This window comes from Canis lupus, chromosome 23, assembly GCF_003254725.2.
Source record: "Canis lupus dingo isolate Sandy chromosome 23, ASM325472v2, whole genome shotgun sequence".
Taxonomy (NCBI): Eukaryota; Metazoa; Chordata; class Mammalia; order Carnivora; family Canidae; genus Canis; species Canis lupus.
The window spans coordinates 13,076,257-13,092,419 of record NC_064265.1 but is presented as its reverse complement, the minus strand read 5'-3'; the positions used below and the strand labels follow the sequence as shown (position 1 = coordinate 13,092,419).

At 49.2% G+C, this 16,163-nt stretch overlaps 1 protein-coding gene across 3 annotated transcripts in view; it reads right to left on the bottom strand.

Annotated features, from left to right (window-relative positions):
- Window positions 1–524: 524 nt before the first annotated feature.
- The window catches only part of OSBPL10 (oxysterol binding protein like 10), a 296,485-nt gene continuing 280,846 nt past the window's right edge, over window positions 525–16,163 (bottom strand). For all 3 annotated transcript variants that reach the window (XM_025461091.3, XM_049100041.1, XM_049100042.1), the window contains 4 exons: window positions 8,455–8,641; window positions 6,198–6,380; window positions 3,597–3,750; window positions 525–1,811 (listed from right to left, as the gene is read on the bottom strand). In XM_025461091.3, the coding sequence (XP_025316876.1) occupies window positions 1,767–1,811; window positions 3,597–3,750; window positions 6,198–6,380; window positions 8,455–8,641 (569 nt within the window). In that variant the 3' untranslated portion in view covers window positions 525–1,766. The remainder of the gene's footprint in view (window positions 1,812–3,596; window positions 3,751–6,197; window positions 6,381–8,454; window positions 8,642–16,163) is intronic.

Here is a 16,163-nt window from a genome sequence, read left to right as displayed (position 1 = left end):
TTCTGTATATATTTCATAATTTTCTTAAAAGGCAAACTGAACTCTCTCCCACCAAAAACAAAAGAAAGTTAACTTTGCTCATTTTTAATTTACCAGATGGTTTATGCTCTGTTATAATGTAAGACTGGAAAAATCTGAAACACACCATAGTGATTATTTTGCAGTCTTGTTGAGGATTTTCTCCCTCAAAATAGCATTTATTCTACTTTCCTTCTCAGAAATAAAATGGTTCCTATGAACCTGAACAGGCCTACATTAGGACTTTGGCTGGTAGTAACTTCTTACAAACCAGAACATTCACTAGATAAGAGTTACATGTTCATATGAACTGGTCACAAAATTTCCATAAATAATATTTATCTGATGGATTTTTTTATTGTGTTTAAAACAATGTTTTGATCTGAATGTGATTGCTGTTCACATCAAATTAGCAATATCTAACTAATAAAATCTGAGCTCATTCGGAGTCACTAGTTCCAACTGAAATTTTGAATTCCTAAAAATAAAATACAGACACACAGGTATAGTACTCAATCGAAATATATTTGTCTAATATCTACAAATTGAACAATTGGTCTTAAGAAAGCAGACAAAAGGCACAAAATCATTATTACTACAGAGAAGCATTCATGCTACTGGATTTTATAAATATTCTGAGTGGCACAGTAAAAAATAAATTAAGCATTGAGCAAAAAATCAAATACTTCATTTTTTCCTTGCTTTATATTCTAGTCATGTCTTGACCTCATTTGTAAAGGCTGAGAACTGAAATTCAACTGAAACCATGGAACGCTTTTGCAGTCTTTATATGTGTGTCATTTAATCACAGTGGTTTCCTTGCAGAGTTTGGGTCAAACAAGAGAGGTGCACTTTAAAAAAATCCATTGGAAATTCTTTTCTCTTTCCCCAAACTAAACACAAAATTGAGACTGTGGTGGTGCAGTTTTGTATGTGCATGCGTGTACTGAACTTCTAAAGCCCTTTTCATCACAAAAGTAGTGAAGTCTTCATCTGACTTGTTTTCTACTGTCCAAGAAGCAGCTTCTGAAAAACGTATAACTAATGCTTTGCACGTGAGAAAGACTCTGGGGCAAGATTCCACAGTGGGTCTGGTTTTCCCAAGGTGCTCCATTTTGGAAGGGTCTGGCATAAACCTTTAACAGCTTCCTTGCCCACATGACATCCAGCAGGAAATAGTTTATTTTTCTTGAGTAAGGACAAACAAAATGCTAAAGTGGGTAGGGAGATGGGAATCACAACAGTAACCTACACTTCTACCAGGAATGAGCCACTTTCTACCATATGGACATCAACTGGCCCATGCCAGTTCACTTTTGTTGACAGATGACTAAATGAGAATACTTTTGTGAGTGCAAAACATTTTTGGCAAAGTGAAAAATAGAAAACTTCAAACCTCATTGATAAAAAGGAGCTCATAATTACCCACTTAAATCTTGGTAAGTGCAGTATTTACATGTGTAATAATACCCAGCAGGCATGTGTATATAGTGCATGTGTGTGAACATACAGTAGTGACGGCTCACACACAGACCTGTGTACACACATATGCCCCAAATGGCTCTTGAATAAATTCAATCCTATAGTAGTTTTGGTGGTGCATTTTTCACAGTATATCATTTCTCGTTCAGGTACCATTTCTTGAATGATATCAAGAGGTCTCAGTGAACACCAGCAGAAACTTGATACCGTACCACTTTAATTCCTACAAAAACGGCTCTCTCTGAAAGCTCTGCACCTCCACCCCATCAGTGTGCCTTCCAAAGAGGATTGAAGTATACCCAGCCATCACCCTGTAAGAGAAGGAAGGAGACACGTTATGAAGACTTCTCAGCTGGGCAAGTGGAGAAAAGAGGGTGTTCAATCAATGGACAGGAGAGAGAAGGCAAGGCCTGCCTGTGAGGAATCTACCCAAACCAGTGATTTACAGCCCACTAGCCTGGAGGGGAGTGCCCAACCATGGCTCTCTTCAGCAGGTAGCAGTCACAAATCAGCACACAAAATAAATGATACCAAATAGTATACCAAAATGGTATACACAATCTGGGGTTTAACTGGAAGGGAATGTATTGAATGGTAACAATTCTGGTATTGGGATGATTTTTATTCTTTACATACCCTCAAGCTTTCTGTTATGAACATACTGGGTTTTATTAAATCCAGGAAGAAGACTGTGGGGTTTTTGTTGTTGTTGTCATCTTTTGGGTTTTTCTATGTCCAACTTTTCACAGAAGCCAGGCAAGCTAGTTGTCTCAAAGAGACCAGATCTACTCACAAAAGGATCCTTGAAGGATTTTATAATGGTTAATTTTATGTGTTAACTCAATTGGCCATGGTGCTGAGATTAAACATTCTCTGAATATGTCTGTGAGGGTGTTTCCAGGTGAGAGAAGCACCTCAGTCACGATGATTTCCTTCCCAGAGTGGGAGAGCATTATCCAAACCATTGAGGGCCTGAACACACAAAAAAAAAGGTAGAAGAAGGAGGAATTCACTCACCCTTTTCTTTTTAAACTACCTCACTTCTTGAGTTGGGATAGCTCATCTTCTCCTGCCTTTCTTTGGACTGGCATTTATACCACTGGCTTCCCTGGTTCTCAGGCCTTTGGACTTGAACTGAATTATACCACTGGCTTTCCCAAGGTCTTCAGCTTGCAAACGGCAGATCCTGAGCTTTCCTGCCTCCGTAATCTCATGAGCCAACTTCTCATAATAAATCTCTATATATTTACATCTAATGCTTCAGTTTCTGTCATTTCTCTGGAGAACCCTGGCGAATACAGATTCACCTCACCTAGGCAAGGCTTTCAGTCATGGTTCTCACTCAGAGCCTGATACAGCAGTCTACCCAGCAGGCTTCCTGTCTGAACCAGAATCCAACCTTGAAGTCTCTATCACCCAGCCCTAGATCCTGCCTGTGGGGAGAACAGCAGCCACTCTGTTCCTGCCCCTAAGTCAACACTTCCATCATTTCCAATTCTGTCCTCAGAAATCTTCCCAACTGCTCCACAAACAACTTCAAAAGCCTAAGAGCCAAGAAAAAAAAAAAAAAAAAAAAGCCTAAGAGCCTCAACAGGGCACAGAGTACCTTGCGCACTTGCTCAGTGGGGGCAAACTGGTGGATACTACTGCCTTCCAGTGTCCCTTTTCTGGGTGACAGCAGCAGCACTGAGCACACAGGACTCCTGCTCGTCCTTCCTGGCATGTCTATCCCATTTGGCTCATTCCAGATGCTTCATGGCTAATTTGTTACTAATGATCAAATAGCAGGGGTTGTGTTTTGGGTTTTGTTTCTGTTTTTTAAGTCAGACAGCATCCAGATCTCCACCCCATTCATTCCTTGCACTCCCTGTCAGGCTGCTGGGCTGTTATGAAGGCAGATGTGAGGGAGGAAGTGTCAGGCACTCACTTCCACCCAAAGGACAGCCTGGCCCAAAGCTGGAGCCAGAGTAAAGCCGCCCCAAACCTTCTCAGGCCCTCCTCTGCCCCAACCTCATCCATCCAAACTGCCGCATTGCAAGACAAACCCACTTGCCCCTCACTTGGGACAAGTCCCCAAAGACAGGTGGCAGAGTTACCTCCTGGATAAAATACTTGGGCTGCCATGGCGTGTGCAGGTTCTCCCGTTTTCGTTCCTCCACCCGCTGCTTCTCCTCCAGGCGCCGCTTCTGCTCGGTGGCAGCATCAATGTCCCCCAGCCGCAGGTATCTGGTCACTTCCTGCCAGAGGTTCCTGGGAAGGAATGGAGGAGAGGGAGTGGTCAGGCAGGGCTAGCTGGCTTGACAGGGGCAGTTCTCAGCAAGGGGGCCAGAGCCAAGGTGGGAGGGCATTTAGGAAGGGGGAGCGCATTCTAGGTCCCTCAAAGACCCCTAGAGCCAGGATTAGAACCCAGGGCCAACAAGATCCCAAGTTTCCAGCCCCCTCTTGTCCTGAGTAGCAGGCCTCTCTCAGTATCTAGGAGCGGAATCTAGTATTCATAGCAGTAGTACGCAGCATTAATACTACTATGATCACAAACAACAATAACAGCAGATACAATGCATGTCATATTTTTAACATTTTATATATATTAGCTCACTTCATCATCACAGCAACCCAATGGTATGGACACTATATTACCATTCTCATTTTAAAGAGAGAAATAAGATCCATGTAAGGTGATGCGCCCAGGGTTCATATACCAGCAAGCTGATATATATGAACAATGGCTGCTGAGCCAAAGGGGTACCCAGTATTAGGAGTTCTAGACTGGGGGGAATGGGCATGTGTGTTTATGTGGCAGAATCCATCATGTTGCCCACATCTAAATGGAAAATTACTTCTCTGCCTCATTTATTCATTGCAGGACGCCTTGAGCATTGGCATGATGAACCTGAGAAAAGGCTGACAGGGCTGCCAACAAAGTGGGTACAACAAGCAGCCCCTGCTGAAGAGAGTCAGAATCGGCAGCTGACAAGGGTCAAGCTCCTGCTAGAAGCTAGCCTGCACACCTGTCCTGAGTCCCACCATACACAGCCCCAGGGAGAATAGTGCTTTGGTTCCCAATTTACAGCAGGAGAAACTTCTGGAACTGGACTATGGAGCCAGGTCCAACTGGCCAAAACAGTGAGGAGAGGGAAGGAAAGAGTGAGGGGAGGTCAAATCATGGGCTTTTCATCACCCCCATCCTCAAGACACATCTAGAGCTGAGGGGAAAACTGGGCACAAGGACATCCAAGGTGGAGATGCTCTCAAGGGCTGGATCCCCATTAGTAGTCTCATCATAAGCTAGTAGTCCCGGGCAGCCCGGGTGGCTCAGTGGTTTAGCACCTGCCTTTGGCCCAGGGTGTGATCCTGGAGACCCAGGATCAAGTCCCATGTTGGGCTCCCTGCATGGAGCCTGCTTCTCCCTCTGCCTGTGTCTCTGCCTCTCTCTCTATGTGTCTCTCGTGAATAAATAAATAAAATCTTAAAAAAAAAAAAAAAAAAAGCTAGTAGTCCCAAGTTTAGACGCCAAAGATAAAATAGGTTGGCAAAGATTTTCTATAAAAAGCTAGATAGTAGGGTGCCTGGGTGGCTCAGTCGCTGAGCATCTGCCTTTGGCTCAGGGTGTGATCCCAGGGTCCTGGAATCAAGTCCCACACTGGGCTCCCCGCAGGGAGCCTGCTTCTCCCTCTGCCTATGTCTCTGCTTTTCTGTGTCTCTCATGAATAAATAAATAACATCTTTAAAAAAAAAAAAAAAGGCTGGATAGTATACATTGTAGGCTTTGCAGGCCATATGGTCTTGATCACAACTTCTTAAATGCCACAGAAAGGCCGCCATAAACCATATGTAAATTAATGATCATGGCTGTGGTCCCAGAAAATTTTTGTAAAAATCAGCCATGGGTTGGACATGGCCCATAGGCCATAGTTTGCTAACCCCCTTGAATAAAAAAATTAAAAAGGCATATTCTAAGAAGATTCTGCTTCTGCATCTGCATAAACATTATTTTAAGTGGTTGCATTATACTCATACCAGGGAATAGACATACTAATTGGGTGGATTCTCCATAATTTAACTATTTTCTTACTGTTGAACAAGTAAGTGGTTTCTTCTTCTTTATGATTTAGTTTTCTTTTTAGAAAAAAATACCCAGCTTTATATTTGAAACCTTTTCTGAATTTGAGAATTTTCCTTCAGAATAGATTCCCAAAGATGGAATACAAAATTAAAGTGAATTCATGAACTTGAAGCTACACTGCATACACTCTTATTATAAGTGTAGGGTACAGAGTGTCGATTTTATCACATCCTGGCCACTGCTGATTTTTTTTTTTTGATCATGTCACTAATCTAGTGAGCAAAAAATAGTAGCTCATTGCTTCTAGACACAGTTCTTTGATTCCCAGCAACTCTGTATTTAACTATGCAATCAAGCAACAGACCAGCTGAGTCGACAAACTCTTTTAGGACAGGCATTAGAAGTCTACTGTAGACTATCCTCACAACACACCACTCTATAGAAGAACTAAACTGAAAGCTACAAAGGATCTACTCCAAAGCCACATGGAATGAGAAGCTCAAGTATCTAAATGAGTGACATGAACACTATCCCTGGCCCGTTTTTATTAGCTGAGTGTTGAGAGACTTCTCCATCGCCTGATCAGGTGCTGAGGAGAACTAAGCCTGGAAGCAACACCTCGCCTGGTTCCCACCTGGACTCCATGGGCCCCTGCTTCTCCAGAGGTCTGATCTTCTTGGGGTACACTGGCAGCGTGGTTGTGTCGATGACCCTGGTCTCTCCGCTGTTGTATGTGAACTCTAAAGTACCGTTCCACTCCCCGTGGGCTTTGCAAACAATGGTGTTGGTTGGGTTGTGTTTCACTTCTGCTGTGACCCTGAATGAATGAATGAGTCGAGTAAACATGCTTTGCAAGATTATCAAAACAGAGACTCACAATTCAAAAGGGATTCTTTTTTATGGGATAGCAAGGAGGAAGGATTTTATTTTTTTGCCATTTTGTTTAAAGACTAGCTCTTAAAATATAGACCTAATATTCTTGATCCGAAAAAGAAAGCATTGGTAGAAAAACAGTGAGATGCGAATGAGGTCTGTAGGTTAGTTCACGGCAATATAGCCAAGTTAATTTCTTAATTTTGATAAACACACAAAGGGATGATATGTTACTATTTAGGATGGAAATCAAGTAATTCAATAGAAGCAAAGCATATACTTCTCCCCCCTAAAATAGTATTGAATAGTGCTACATTTTAACCACCAATGGGGCCAGAGAGTATACCGAGAATGATCTGAGATCACATAGAAAAAGGAGGGAGGGGTGCCTGGGTGGCTCAGTTGGTTGAGCCTCTGCCTTTGGCTCAGGTTGTGATCCCAGGGTCCTGGGATCAAGTCCCGCAGGGAGCCTGCTTCTCCCTCTGCCTATGTCTCTGCCTCTGTATCTCTCATGAACAAATAAAACCTTTAAGAAAAAGAAAAGAAAAAGGAGGGAAACGTTTATCCTGGCATCCGGACTTTCCTCTGAACAAAGGCTGGGCAAAACCTTGACTCTCGGCATTGAGTGAACACCATCCTCCTCCCAGCAGTGGCTCTGAGGGACCTCCTTCAAAAGGGCCTCCCCGCTTCTGCTGCCTGGCCTGAGCAGGCTCCAGGTCTCCAGCTTTGGGAAAAAGCAGATCCCACCTCCTCTCCACCTTCAAGTGAGCTGCTCAGTCAGAATAATGCAGCGGAAACAGGAAAGCCTGCTCCGAAGCAGCCAAGAATAGGAAGGAGCTAAACTCCCCTCTTTCTAATGGCCCAGCTCAGGCTGAACTCGGTTTTCAAACACATGCTTGGAAGCTCATTCTCCGAGCCTGAACACGGCCATGGCTCCCAGGTGCCCAGGCAAAGGCTTGCAGGTGGCATCAGGAATCTTCTGGCTGCATGTAGTGGAAGGGTGCTAGTGGTGTGCTGGCAAAGGTTTAACAACTGGCTCTCCAAAGGGAAAAACACCTGCTCTGTAGCATTTGCCACCTTTGGGGGTGTCCCCTGACCCCAGGTGATCTCAAGCTACGACATGGCCTGAGGGACTGAGGAGTTATGAAGAAACGTACACAGTCAGCTCTTGCAAGCCTGAGTGTGTGCTCAAAAACAGCCACTGCGGGCGTCCCCTTGCCCTCATATGAACACCATATAGAACTCAGTTCCGAAGAGAAAAGGCCAAGATGGGGCTTGCTTATACAGTAACCTGTAACTGCAGCAATGAAAACAACTTAATGCTTCCCTCCAACAGCAGACTTTATCTTTAATTTCTTAGGATCAGGCTTTCCCAGATTCTAAAGTAGTCCTGATCTCATAGATGATACGGGGTTCTGGATATTTAATGGAACCAACTTAATGTGAAATGAGTTCTCAGGAGGCACCAGGGTGGCTCAGTCAGTTAAGCATCTGCCTTTGGCAGGTCATGATCCCGGGGTCCTGGGATTGAGACCCACGTCAGGCTCCCTGTTCAGCTGGGAGTCTGCTTCTCCCTCTGCTCCCCACTGCCACCCTGCTTGCGCTCTTTCTCTCTCTCAAATAAGATCTTAAAAAAAAAAAAAAAAAAAAAAAGAGCTCTTAGGCAGTGTCTGAGCTCACAGTGTCTGAACTGCTTCAGGGCAGAGTAAAGAGGCTGTGGCCTCAGAAGGGAAAGATTATCATAACACATGGAAGCAGTTTTCATTCTCTGCTGTGAGTTCTGGGAATCTATCACCAAAGGATCTCACTATTATAAGTGTAGACTGGGGAGGACTTAAAAAAAAAAAAAAAAACTGCCACGTGATGGGGCTGGGGTGGAAAGAGGCATTATTTTTAAAAAGATCTGTCAACTTGATCTTGATTTTCAATTCATCTCGTGGCTTGAACCCAAGCTCTTAAGGCGGAAAGAAAGGGCATGGTGTGAAGGCAAACACAAAGGCTCCCTGACCGCCTCCTACCTGTGGACTTTCCCTCCGTAAAAAGGCTTCGTGTGGAATATCACTGTGGCCGAGTACCCAGTCTTGGCACAGCTGATGCTGACTTTTCCTCCCAGCTCCACCCATGGGATGGTGAGGATGGACCGCGCGTAGGCACTGGGCAGGGTGAACACGTACTCCTCCCCATGTTCCAGGAGCCTCAGCACACCTCCAGGGAGAGAGGAGGAAAGAGTCAGGCACACAAGAAGAGGACAGCTGGGGATCAAAAGACACAAAGATGACAAACCAAACAGCCTCCAGCAACAGACGCCATGTCTCCTACCTCCGCAAAGGTCAGCCACTCACCAGCCATGTATTTATTTATCGAGTCCCCTAGTGGGTGCCAGACACTGTGCGAAGTGCTGTGAATACAACAGTGAACGGACCCACTTTCCTCCTCCAAGGAGAACAGAAAGGTGGACCTTAATCACCAACTGTGATAAAGGCAGGAGGGAGAAGTGCCTGGTGCCAAGGAGCCCTCCGGTAGGAGTTGACCTGAAAACAGAATTCTCCCTAAGGAAGGGATGTTTGGACCGGGTAAGAGTTGAGAAGGTCATAGGGGAGGGCATATGCAAAGGGGCTGTGGTGGGAAGGAGCCTGGTGAGTAGGAAAGGGCTGAGGGGAAGGGCCCATGTGCACAACGGAGGGGGCTGGTGTAGGTAGGTGTGCAGGCTGGCCAATTCGGCAGGGGCCGGACCTTCTGCTAAGCTTTGAAGTAGCACGTACAGGAGTTTTAGCCTGCTTCCTGAGAGCAAGAGACAGTTTCAAGATTCTCATGAAGTTGGAGAACTCAGACTGTACTCAGCTGTCAGCAACCTGGGGCAGGAACTAGCTACATGAGCAACCTGCCTCTAGGTCAGGGCTTCTCCAGCCCGGGATCCAAGCATTAGTGTGCAGAGGTCTTAGTCCTCTGGAACAATGCAAAAACGGTGTGGGTTTGTCTATCTTCTAGGGGAAGGGGTCACAGTTTTCATCAAGTTCTCAAAGGCTGACAAGACCAGGCTTTAAATGCACAAACTCCCCCACGGCTGTTGTACAGCTTTTGTGCTACACAAGGTGAAAGGGGGCTGACATCCAGCCCTCGCTGTGGCCTGCTCTGAGGCCCTTACGGGCTGGCAGAGGCCCCGAGAACCAGGCTACGGGCTGAGATGTGTTGTGTGCAAGGCACCTTCTCAGCCTCGTGCCCCAGCCCCGGGGCTCAGAGACCTGCACACATCCCTGGCCTCTATCCCCGCCCGTTCCCAGCCTGGTCGTCAGCAGGTACACTGTGCATCTTGGGAAGGAAGCGCTGCCCTTCAGCCCCTCCCTGGTGGTGTCTCTGCCCTGGGACCCCTGTTCCTCCACTGGAAAGAGCGAAGAGTGGAGTCAGTGGCGCCCATGTGTGTTGGCACTTCCTGGCTGCCGGGCACTCCTGGGGGCTCCCTACCTGTTATCTCCGTTAAGTTTCATGACGACTCTATGTGGCACTTTTAAGTAAGGATGAGGAAATTGAATATCAGGTTAAGTAATTTGGTTGGCCAGCACTTTCCTCTTAGGCTAGACAAGCATTTGTATCAACGAGAGCCAGACTCTGCCCAGTAGAGACCGTAGCACAGATGAGCCGGCCAGGGGGTCTGAGGACATACAGAGAGTCCTGCAGGCTGCGCTTCTAAAGGCCGTGCGAAGGTGCGCACAGCTACAGCTCAACTTACCTTGAACATTCCCTTACTCACCGATGTGCCACGGTCTACGGATAGCCCACCCCGCTCATCTGAAACCAGCACATGCCCCTCCATGAACTCCAGTAAAGTCCTTTCTGCCAACCCACAGACGCACAGAACCGGCCTGGAAATCCAGGCTGACATGCTCACATGTGTGTAGGGGTCTCGATCACCCCCAGGGTAGAAGGATGCTCACGCACAGGGGCACATGCGTGAGCTGAGGCCATCAGGGAGAAACAGATTTGGGGTCACTCTCAATCACGTGGGCAGGGCCAGAGGATGGAGATCACGGCAGTAATTAAATCTCAATCAATCTCCCTCTCCCCACCCCCAGGAGTGTAATTGAGTATATGTAACACGAACACACAAATAGCCTGGCCCTACTATGCCAAATACACTGACCAGCGGAACGGACCTCCTCCCCACTTCACCTTACTTTCGCGCTCAGGACTGAATTAATGCATCTCCCTGAACGTAAAGGCCCCAGGCCAGCTAATGCCCTCACAAGGACCCTCGTCCCTCCTTCTACCAGGCGGTGAGTAGACTCTCCAGATGTGCCTCGAGGCCCTGCCCCGTACACACACGGTGCGGGGGACGGTGTGTCTGGCGAGGGAATGAACACTTTGCTAGCTCACTTCTCACAGTCTGATCAGGACCGCTGGAGAACAGCCAGGGCCGATACACTTTTGGTTCCAAAGCCCACTTGGTGTGTCTGACTTTCTCAAATTTGGACGCTTGAGGTGACAGTCTAGAGCAAGTGGAAAATCGCAGCTAATACCAGACACGTAGGACACCAACAGGCAAGAAGAATCGGAAGGAAAAGCTGAGAAGAGAGAGGCCATCTCGGATTTCCCTCCCTGGTCCAGTTCTACCCACAAGTTTCCTGGTCCCTCTGGGGCCAGCCCCATTCGCAAGGTCTCTGGGCCTGTGGCAGTGCGGAGGGGACCCCGGGACCCTGCAGAGGAGGCCACCAGGTCCTTGGCCAGCCTGCCTCTGACGTCCTGGAGAAGAGGCTTCCCTGTCTCCCCCTCCCTGCCCTCCGCGCTGACGGGCTACTTGATAGTAGTAGTAGTCAAACCCTTCCTTGGTGGCCAAGGTGTCCTTGAGAGCACCACCTCCGCTCCGACGGCTACGGTGTCCCTGGGTGGTTAGCCCTGCCAGTCCTTGGCTGGGAGTCCCCTCGGGCTTGCCAGCAGCCTCCCTGCAGGCTGGGGTCACACATCCACGAGTTCCAGATGCATCCATGGGCTGCATCTTCCTGACCTCATTCACAAATATAACCTTTGTGAGGTAGGGTTGCACAGCTGATATTTTCTTTACAACATATCTACATGGACAATGTGGCCCAAGTTTTCATAAAGAGCTGGATGAGATAGAGATCTCTGAGGAGGGGCCTTCCAAACCCACAGTCGCTCACCAGCCTGGTGACCTTAACCTCTCTGAGCCTCAGTTTCCTTATCTGTGACACAGGGATGATGGCATCCCTACCTCATAGGGCTGTGGTGGAAAGAAGGTGATTCTAGAACTCAGTTAAAAGCATCCACCTGACTCACAGCCAGCATCCTGCAGATTTTATATCCTAACTACTCCTTGCTCTCTGGAGCGGCTCTCTTGGTGGGTGAACTCTGAGCAGCAGTTATTTCCATTTGGGAATAAAGAGTGAATTACAAAGTGGCGGTGGGTTATGCACACAGGGGATGAAGAGATAGGTGGGAGGAATCCTCTTCCCACTCATCTTTAGAAAAATGTCTCTCAGGGCACCGCAGTGGTTCAGTTGGCTAAGTGTCTGACTCTCGATCTCAGACTTATGAGTTTAGGCCCCGTGTTGGCCTCCACCCTGGGCATGGAGCGTATTTTAAAAAAAGAAAAAGAGAATGAAAGAAAGAAAAAGAAAAAAAGAAAAATCTCTTGCAAACCTGAGGTCCACAGAAATCAGTGAGCCCCAAAGCTGGGCTGGTATGAAAGCAGTGGGGAGACCACACTCCTTTGGCTCTTCTCTGAAAATCCATAAATGTGTGCTTTGTCATTAATCACCTGCAATTATGCCTTCTCAGTACTAACTCTATTTTCAGGGCTGCATTAAAAACAATCTGTCTCTAATATGTATAAAAGACTATATTAAAAAACTACACTTACAGATGGGCTTGCAAATGAAAGTTCCTTTTTAATTAGCCTAAGAGATGAGAGAAGCCAAAAAATGCTAGATAATCAATACTTCCACACTGTGGTTAGTCTTCAAGCTGCAAGGTTTCCACTTTAAATCCCACAGATTGTTTTACCAATAAACAGAAGGCAAAGCATTAAGATTTTCAAACTGATAGATTTAAAACAATTTCATACCCAATCTCAATCGGAGGAACCAAAATATCCCAGTTGGACGTTGCCTCTGGGGAGAACCAGATCACAGAAAGTCACTCTGGGGAACAGGTCTGTAGGCCTGGTGGTGTCGGTGCTCCCCAGCACCGAGCCAATGTGTCACTTCTCTCGCTGGAACTAATTGCCTTTCCCCACAGACTCAATTAAGAGCTGTGTCATTTCCTGGGCTCTGGCTCTGGAGTTTGTGGGGGAGCGGGTTTCAAGAGCAGCTGAATGCACCTCAGGCTCCCCCCCCCCCGGGGGGGGGGGGTGTTGACTGAACAGTGTGTCTCAGCAAGGGGTCTGAGTGCCAGGGCCAGGGCTGAGGGATCTGAGGGGGCGGCGGCCTCTGAGCTGAACCTCAGGGAATTCCAGGAGTAATGCAGCACTGTATAGTGGCATTTGATGGTAGCCACATGTGGCATGGCCTAAAGGCAATGCTTTAACAGATTAGTCCCTGTATCTACATAGAAAAATTTCCTGTGGACCCGTCTAAGATCTAATTTTTTTAAAGATTTATTTATTTATTTATGATAGACATAGAGAGAGAGAGAGAGACAGAGAGAGAGAGAGAGAGACAGAGACAGAGACACAACACAGGAGGAGGGAGAAGCAGGCTCCATGCCGGGAGCCCGATATGGGACTCGATCCCGGGACTCCAGGCTCGCGCCCTGGGCCAAAGGCAGGCGCCAAACCGCTGAGCCACCCAGGGATCCCCTAAGATCTAATTTTTTAAATGAGGGGGCGGAGGGGGAGGGCCTGGGTGGCTCAGTGGTTGGGCGTCTGCCTTCAGCTCAGGCCGTGATCCCGGGGTCCTGGGATCGAGTCCCACATCAAGCTTCCCACAGGGAGCCTGCTTCTCCCTCTGCCTGTGTCTCTGCCTCTCTTTGTGTCTCATGAATAAATAAATAAAATCTTAAAACATAATAATAAAAATAAAATGAGGGGTGGGGAAAGAAAACGTTACATCAGACCCAGTCAAACAAATTCATGGAATGTGCTAGACCAGTACAAGGAATGAGTGAGGAAAAGAAAAACATCCTGGCTTCCCAACTCCCCCAACCCCCGCAAAGGAGCTCTGAGTACAGGAACCAGAACCTTTTGCTCCAAAACTTGGGGTCTTAAAAAGTATTTTCTGGGAAAACGCTTCCTGGGCACTACAGAGCGTGCATTTAACTAACATGAAAGGGGGAGGTAGCTACTGAAAGGATTCAGGGGAACAAGGCCTCACAAGAAGGAGCCAGTGGTCGGCCCCTGACCCTTCCCGGGCCCATCGAGTGGGAATGCCCTGGTGGCCAGGAAGGGTTATGGCCGGGAAGGGCCCTCCTAGTGTCCCCAGGTATTCCTTTCTGATTCCAGCCCTCCACTGAGAGCTCTAAGGAGAATTTTCGAGCAGGTGGAACAGGGAGCCCAGACTCTAATTCTGCTCTGGGGGCGGCCGCGGCCACAGCGAGGCCCTCGGGGTGTTACAGGACCTCCGCCCGGCGCCTGAAGAGCTCTGGGGCTGCCCGGGGCTGCGCCAAGTGAACTGAAGGCCCCGGGCCCTCCCTGTCCGCGTCCGGGGGCGAACACCCCACGTCACAGGCCCACCCTTGAGATACCTTCACTCCACCACCAGCACCAATGAGAGAAAGTGAAGTTCCAGGGGACAGGAACGGAGGCCAAGGTAGCCGCTGGGTGAAGGAGCACAGGACAGAGCAGGTAGCAGAGAAGCCGGGAAGGAGGGCCGGGGGGGGAAGGTGCGGAGCGCGGGGCGAGCGTGGCAAGGCGGCCGTGGGGCGGGCGGCTGTACACCCTGGCCCCCCTCCTCACGGGAGCCCGCCCCGAGGTGGATGCTGGGAACAGAGTGGACTTTCACTGACCGAGGAATCCTCCCCCATCACTGGGTGTGCAAATCACCTTCATGGAAAATTGCCAGCTCTCCCCCCGGTGTCCAGACGCCCAGCTTCTGGGCCAGAGCCGGGAGGTACGTGCCCGACACCCTTACTCCAGAACCTGTGGCTGCCCCGGGGCACCCGGGTGGCTCAGCCGGGGAGCATCTGCCTTCGGTTCAGGTAATGACCCTGAGGGGCTGCGATCAAGTCCCGCGTCGGGCTCCGCGTAGGGAGCCTCCCCGCCCTCTCCTGTGTCTCTGCCTCTCTCTGTGTCTCTCATGAATGAATAAATAAAATCTTTAAAACCAAACCAAATCAGAAGAACCCGTGGCTTTCCCTTGCCACACGGCAGCAGGCATTTCTGCTGGGCGCCAGGGAACCCCCAGAAAGGCACCTGCGTAAATCTTCTGTGTACCTCAAAACCCAGTTGGTTTGACCGAAGTCATGACATGCACGCAGCACGCACTCCGGCCAATCGCGGATCCCGTGTTGTCCGGCCCCGGCCCCACCCCATCGACTCAACACCGGCAGCCCTGGGGATGCTGCTCCACCGCGTCCACCTGCCACCCAGGGCGAAGGCCGAGTCCTTGCAGGCCCCCGAGCCAGGCCCCGTGGTCGGGGCCCGTCTCCTGTCCGACCGGCCCCTTCTGCTCCGCCGTGGCCGCCTCAGCGAGGTTCCAGAACACCCCAGCCCCACTGCTCGCCGGGACCTCCGGGCCTCCTGCTCCGGTCCGGCTCTGCCTCCTGCAGCGCCCTGCGTGCAGCCGTCGCCGGCTCCTCTCCCACCTCCTGCAAGCCTTCACTCAAAGCCTGCATTCTTGTTGGGCTCTGCCCTACGAACGGTGGGGGCGCCTCTGCCGGGCACCCCACTCCCCTCGCCCCGTCCTACGGTCTCATCGGCGCCACCCACGTGTCCGTTTCCCGCACGTGCCTGGGCTTCCGCGACTCATGCAGCGGAGGTCAGTCCCCGAGGGCAGCGAGTTCTGTCTAGACCTGGTCACTGCCACCAAGAATGGTGCCATTCACGTCCCGAGTAAACGGATGAGCAGACGAGAATAATCCCACGGAGTGTCTGAACCACCCCACGAGAGCTAAGGAAGTAAACACCCTTGAAACAAGGCTCCAGGGAAGGTGCCAGAAAACCTGCCCACATGGGTGGTAAGTGACCCCCCGAAGGTGTGAACGGCTTCCGCGCTCCATCAGCTCCAGCAAACCAACATTTCACCTTCGAATCACTCAGGACTTGGGGAACTTGGCGTAAGGACTGAAACTCCACAGGATGAGATCTGAAGCTCCTGCCTACAGACTTTTGTTCCTAAATCAAAGGGAAGACTTCACCAGTACACACATTGGGGCCTCGGGTGGGCCTCTGGCATCGTGTGGGAACACAGTGTGAGGCCTTCCGGGGCACCATCGCATCCCTCCTAAGGCCCCCTGCCCCGTCCCCACTGCTCCCGGGTCCCTCCCTTGCTTTGTTTTTCTCCGTAGTATTTCACAGCTTCCCACACAACCAACATAAATTACCAGTAAAATAGAAGTTGAATGGAAGCACCGAATGAGGATAGAGATTTTTTTTTTTTTTTTTGGTCTATTTTGTTTATACAAGAATCCACAGCTCCTGTGACACCTGGATGGCTCAGTGGTTGAGCGTCTGCCTTCCGCTCAGGTCATGATCCCAGGGTCCTGAGATGGAGTCCCACACTGGGTTCCCCACAAGGAACCTGCTTCTCCTTCTGCCTGTGTCTCTGCCTCTCTATGTCTC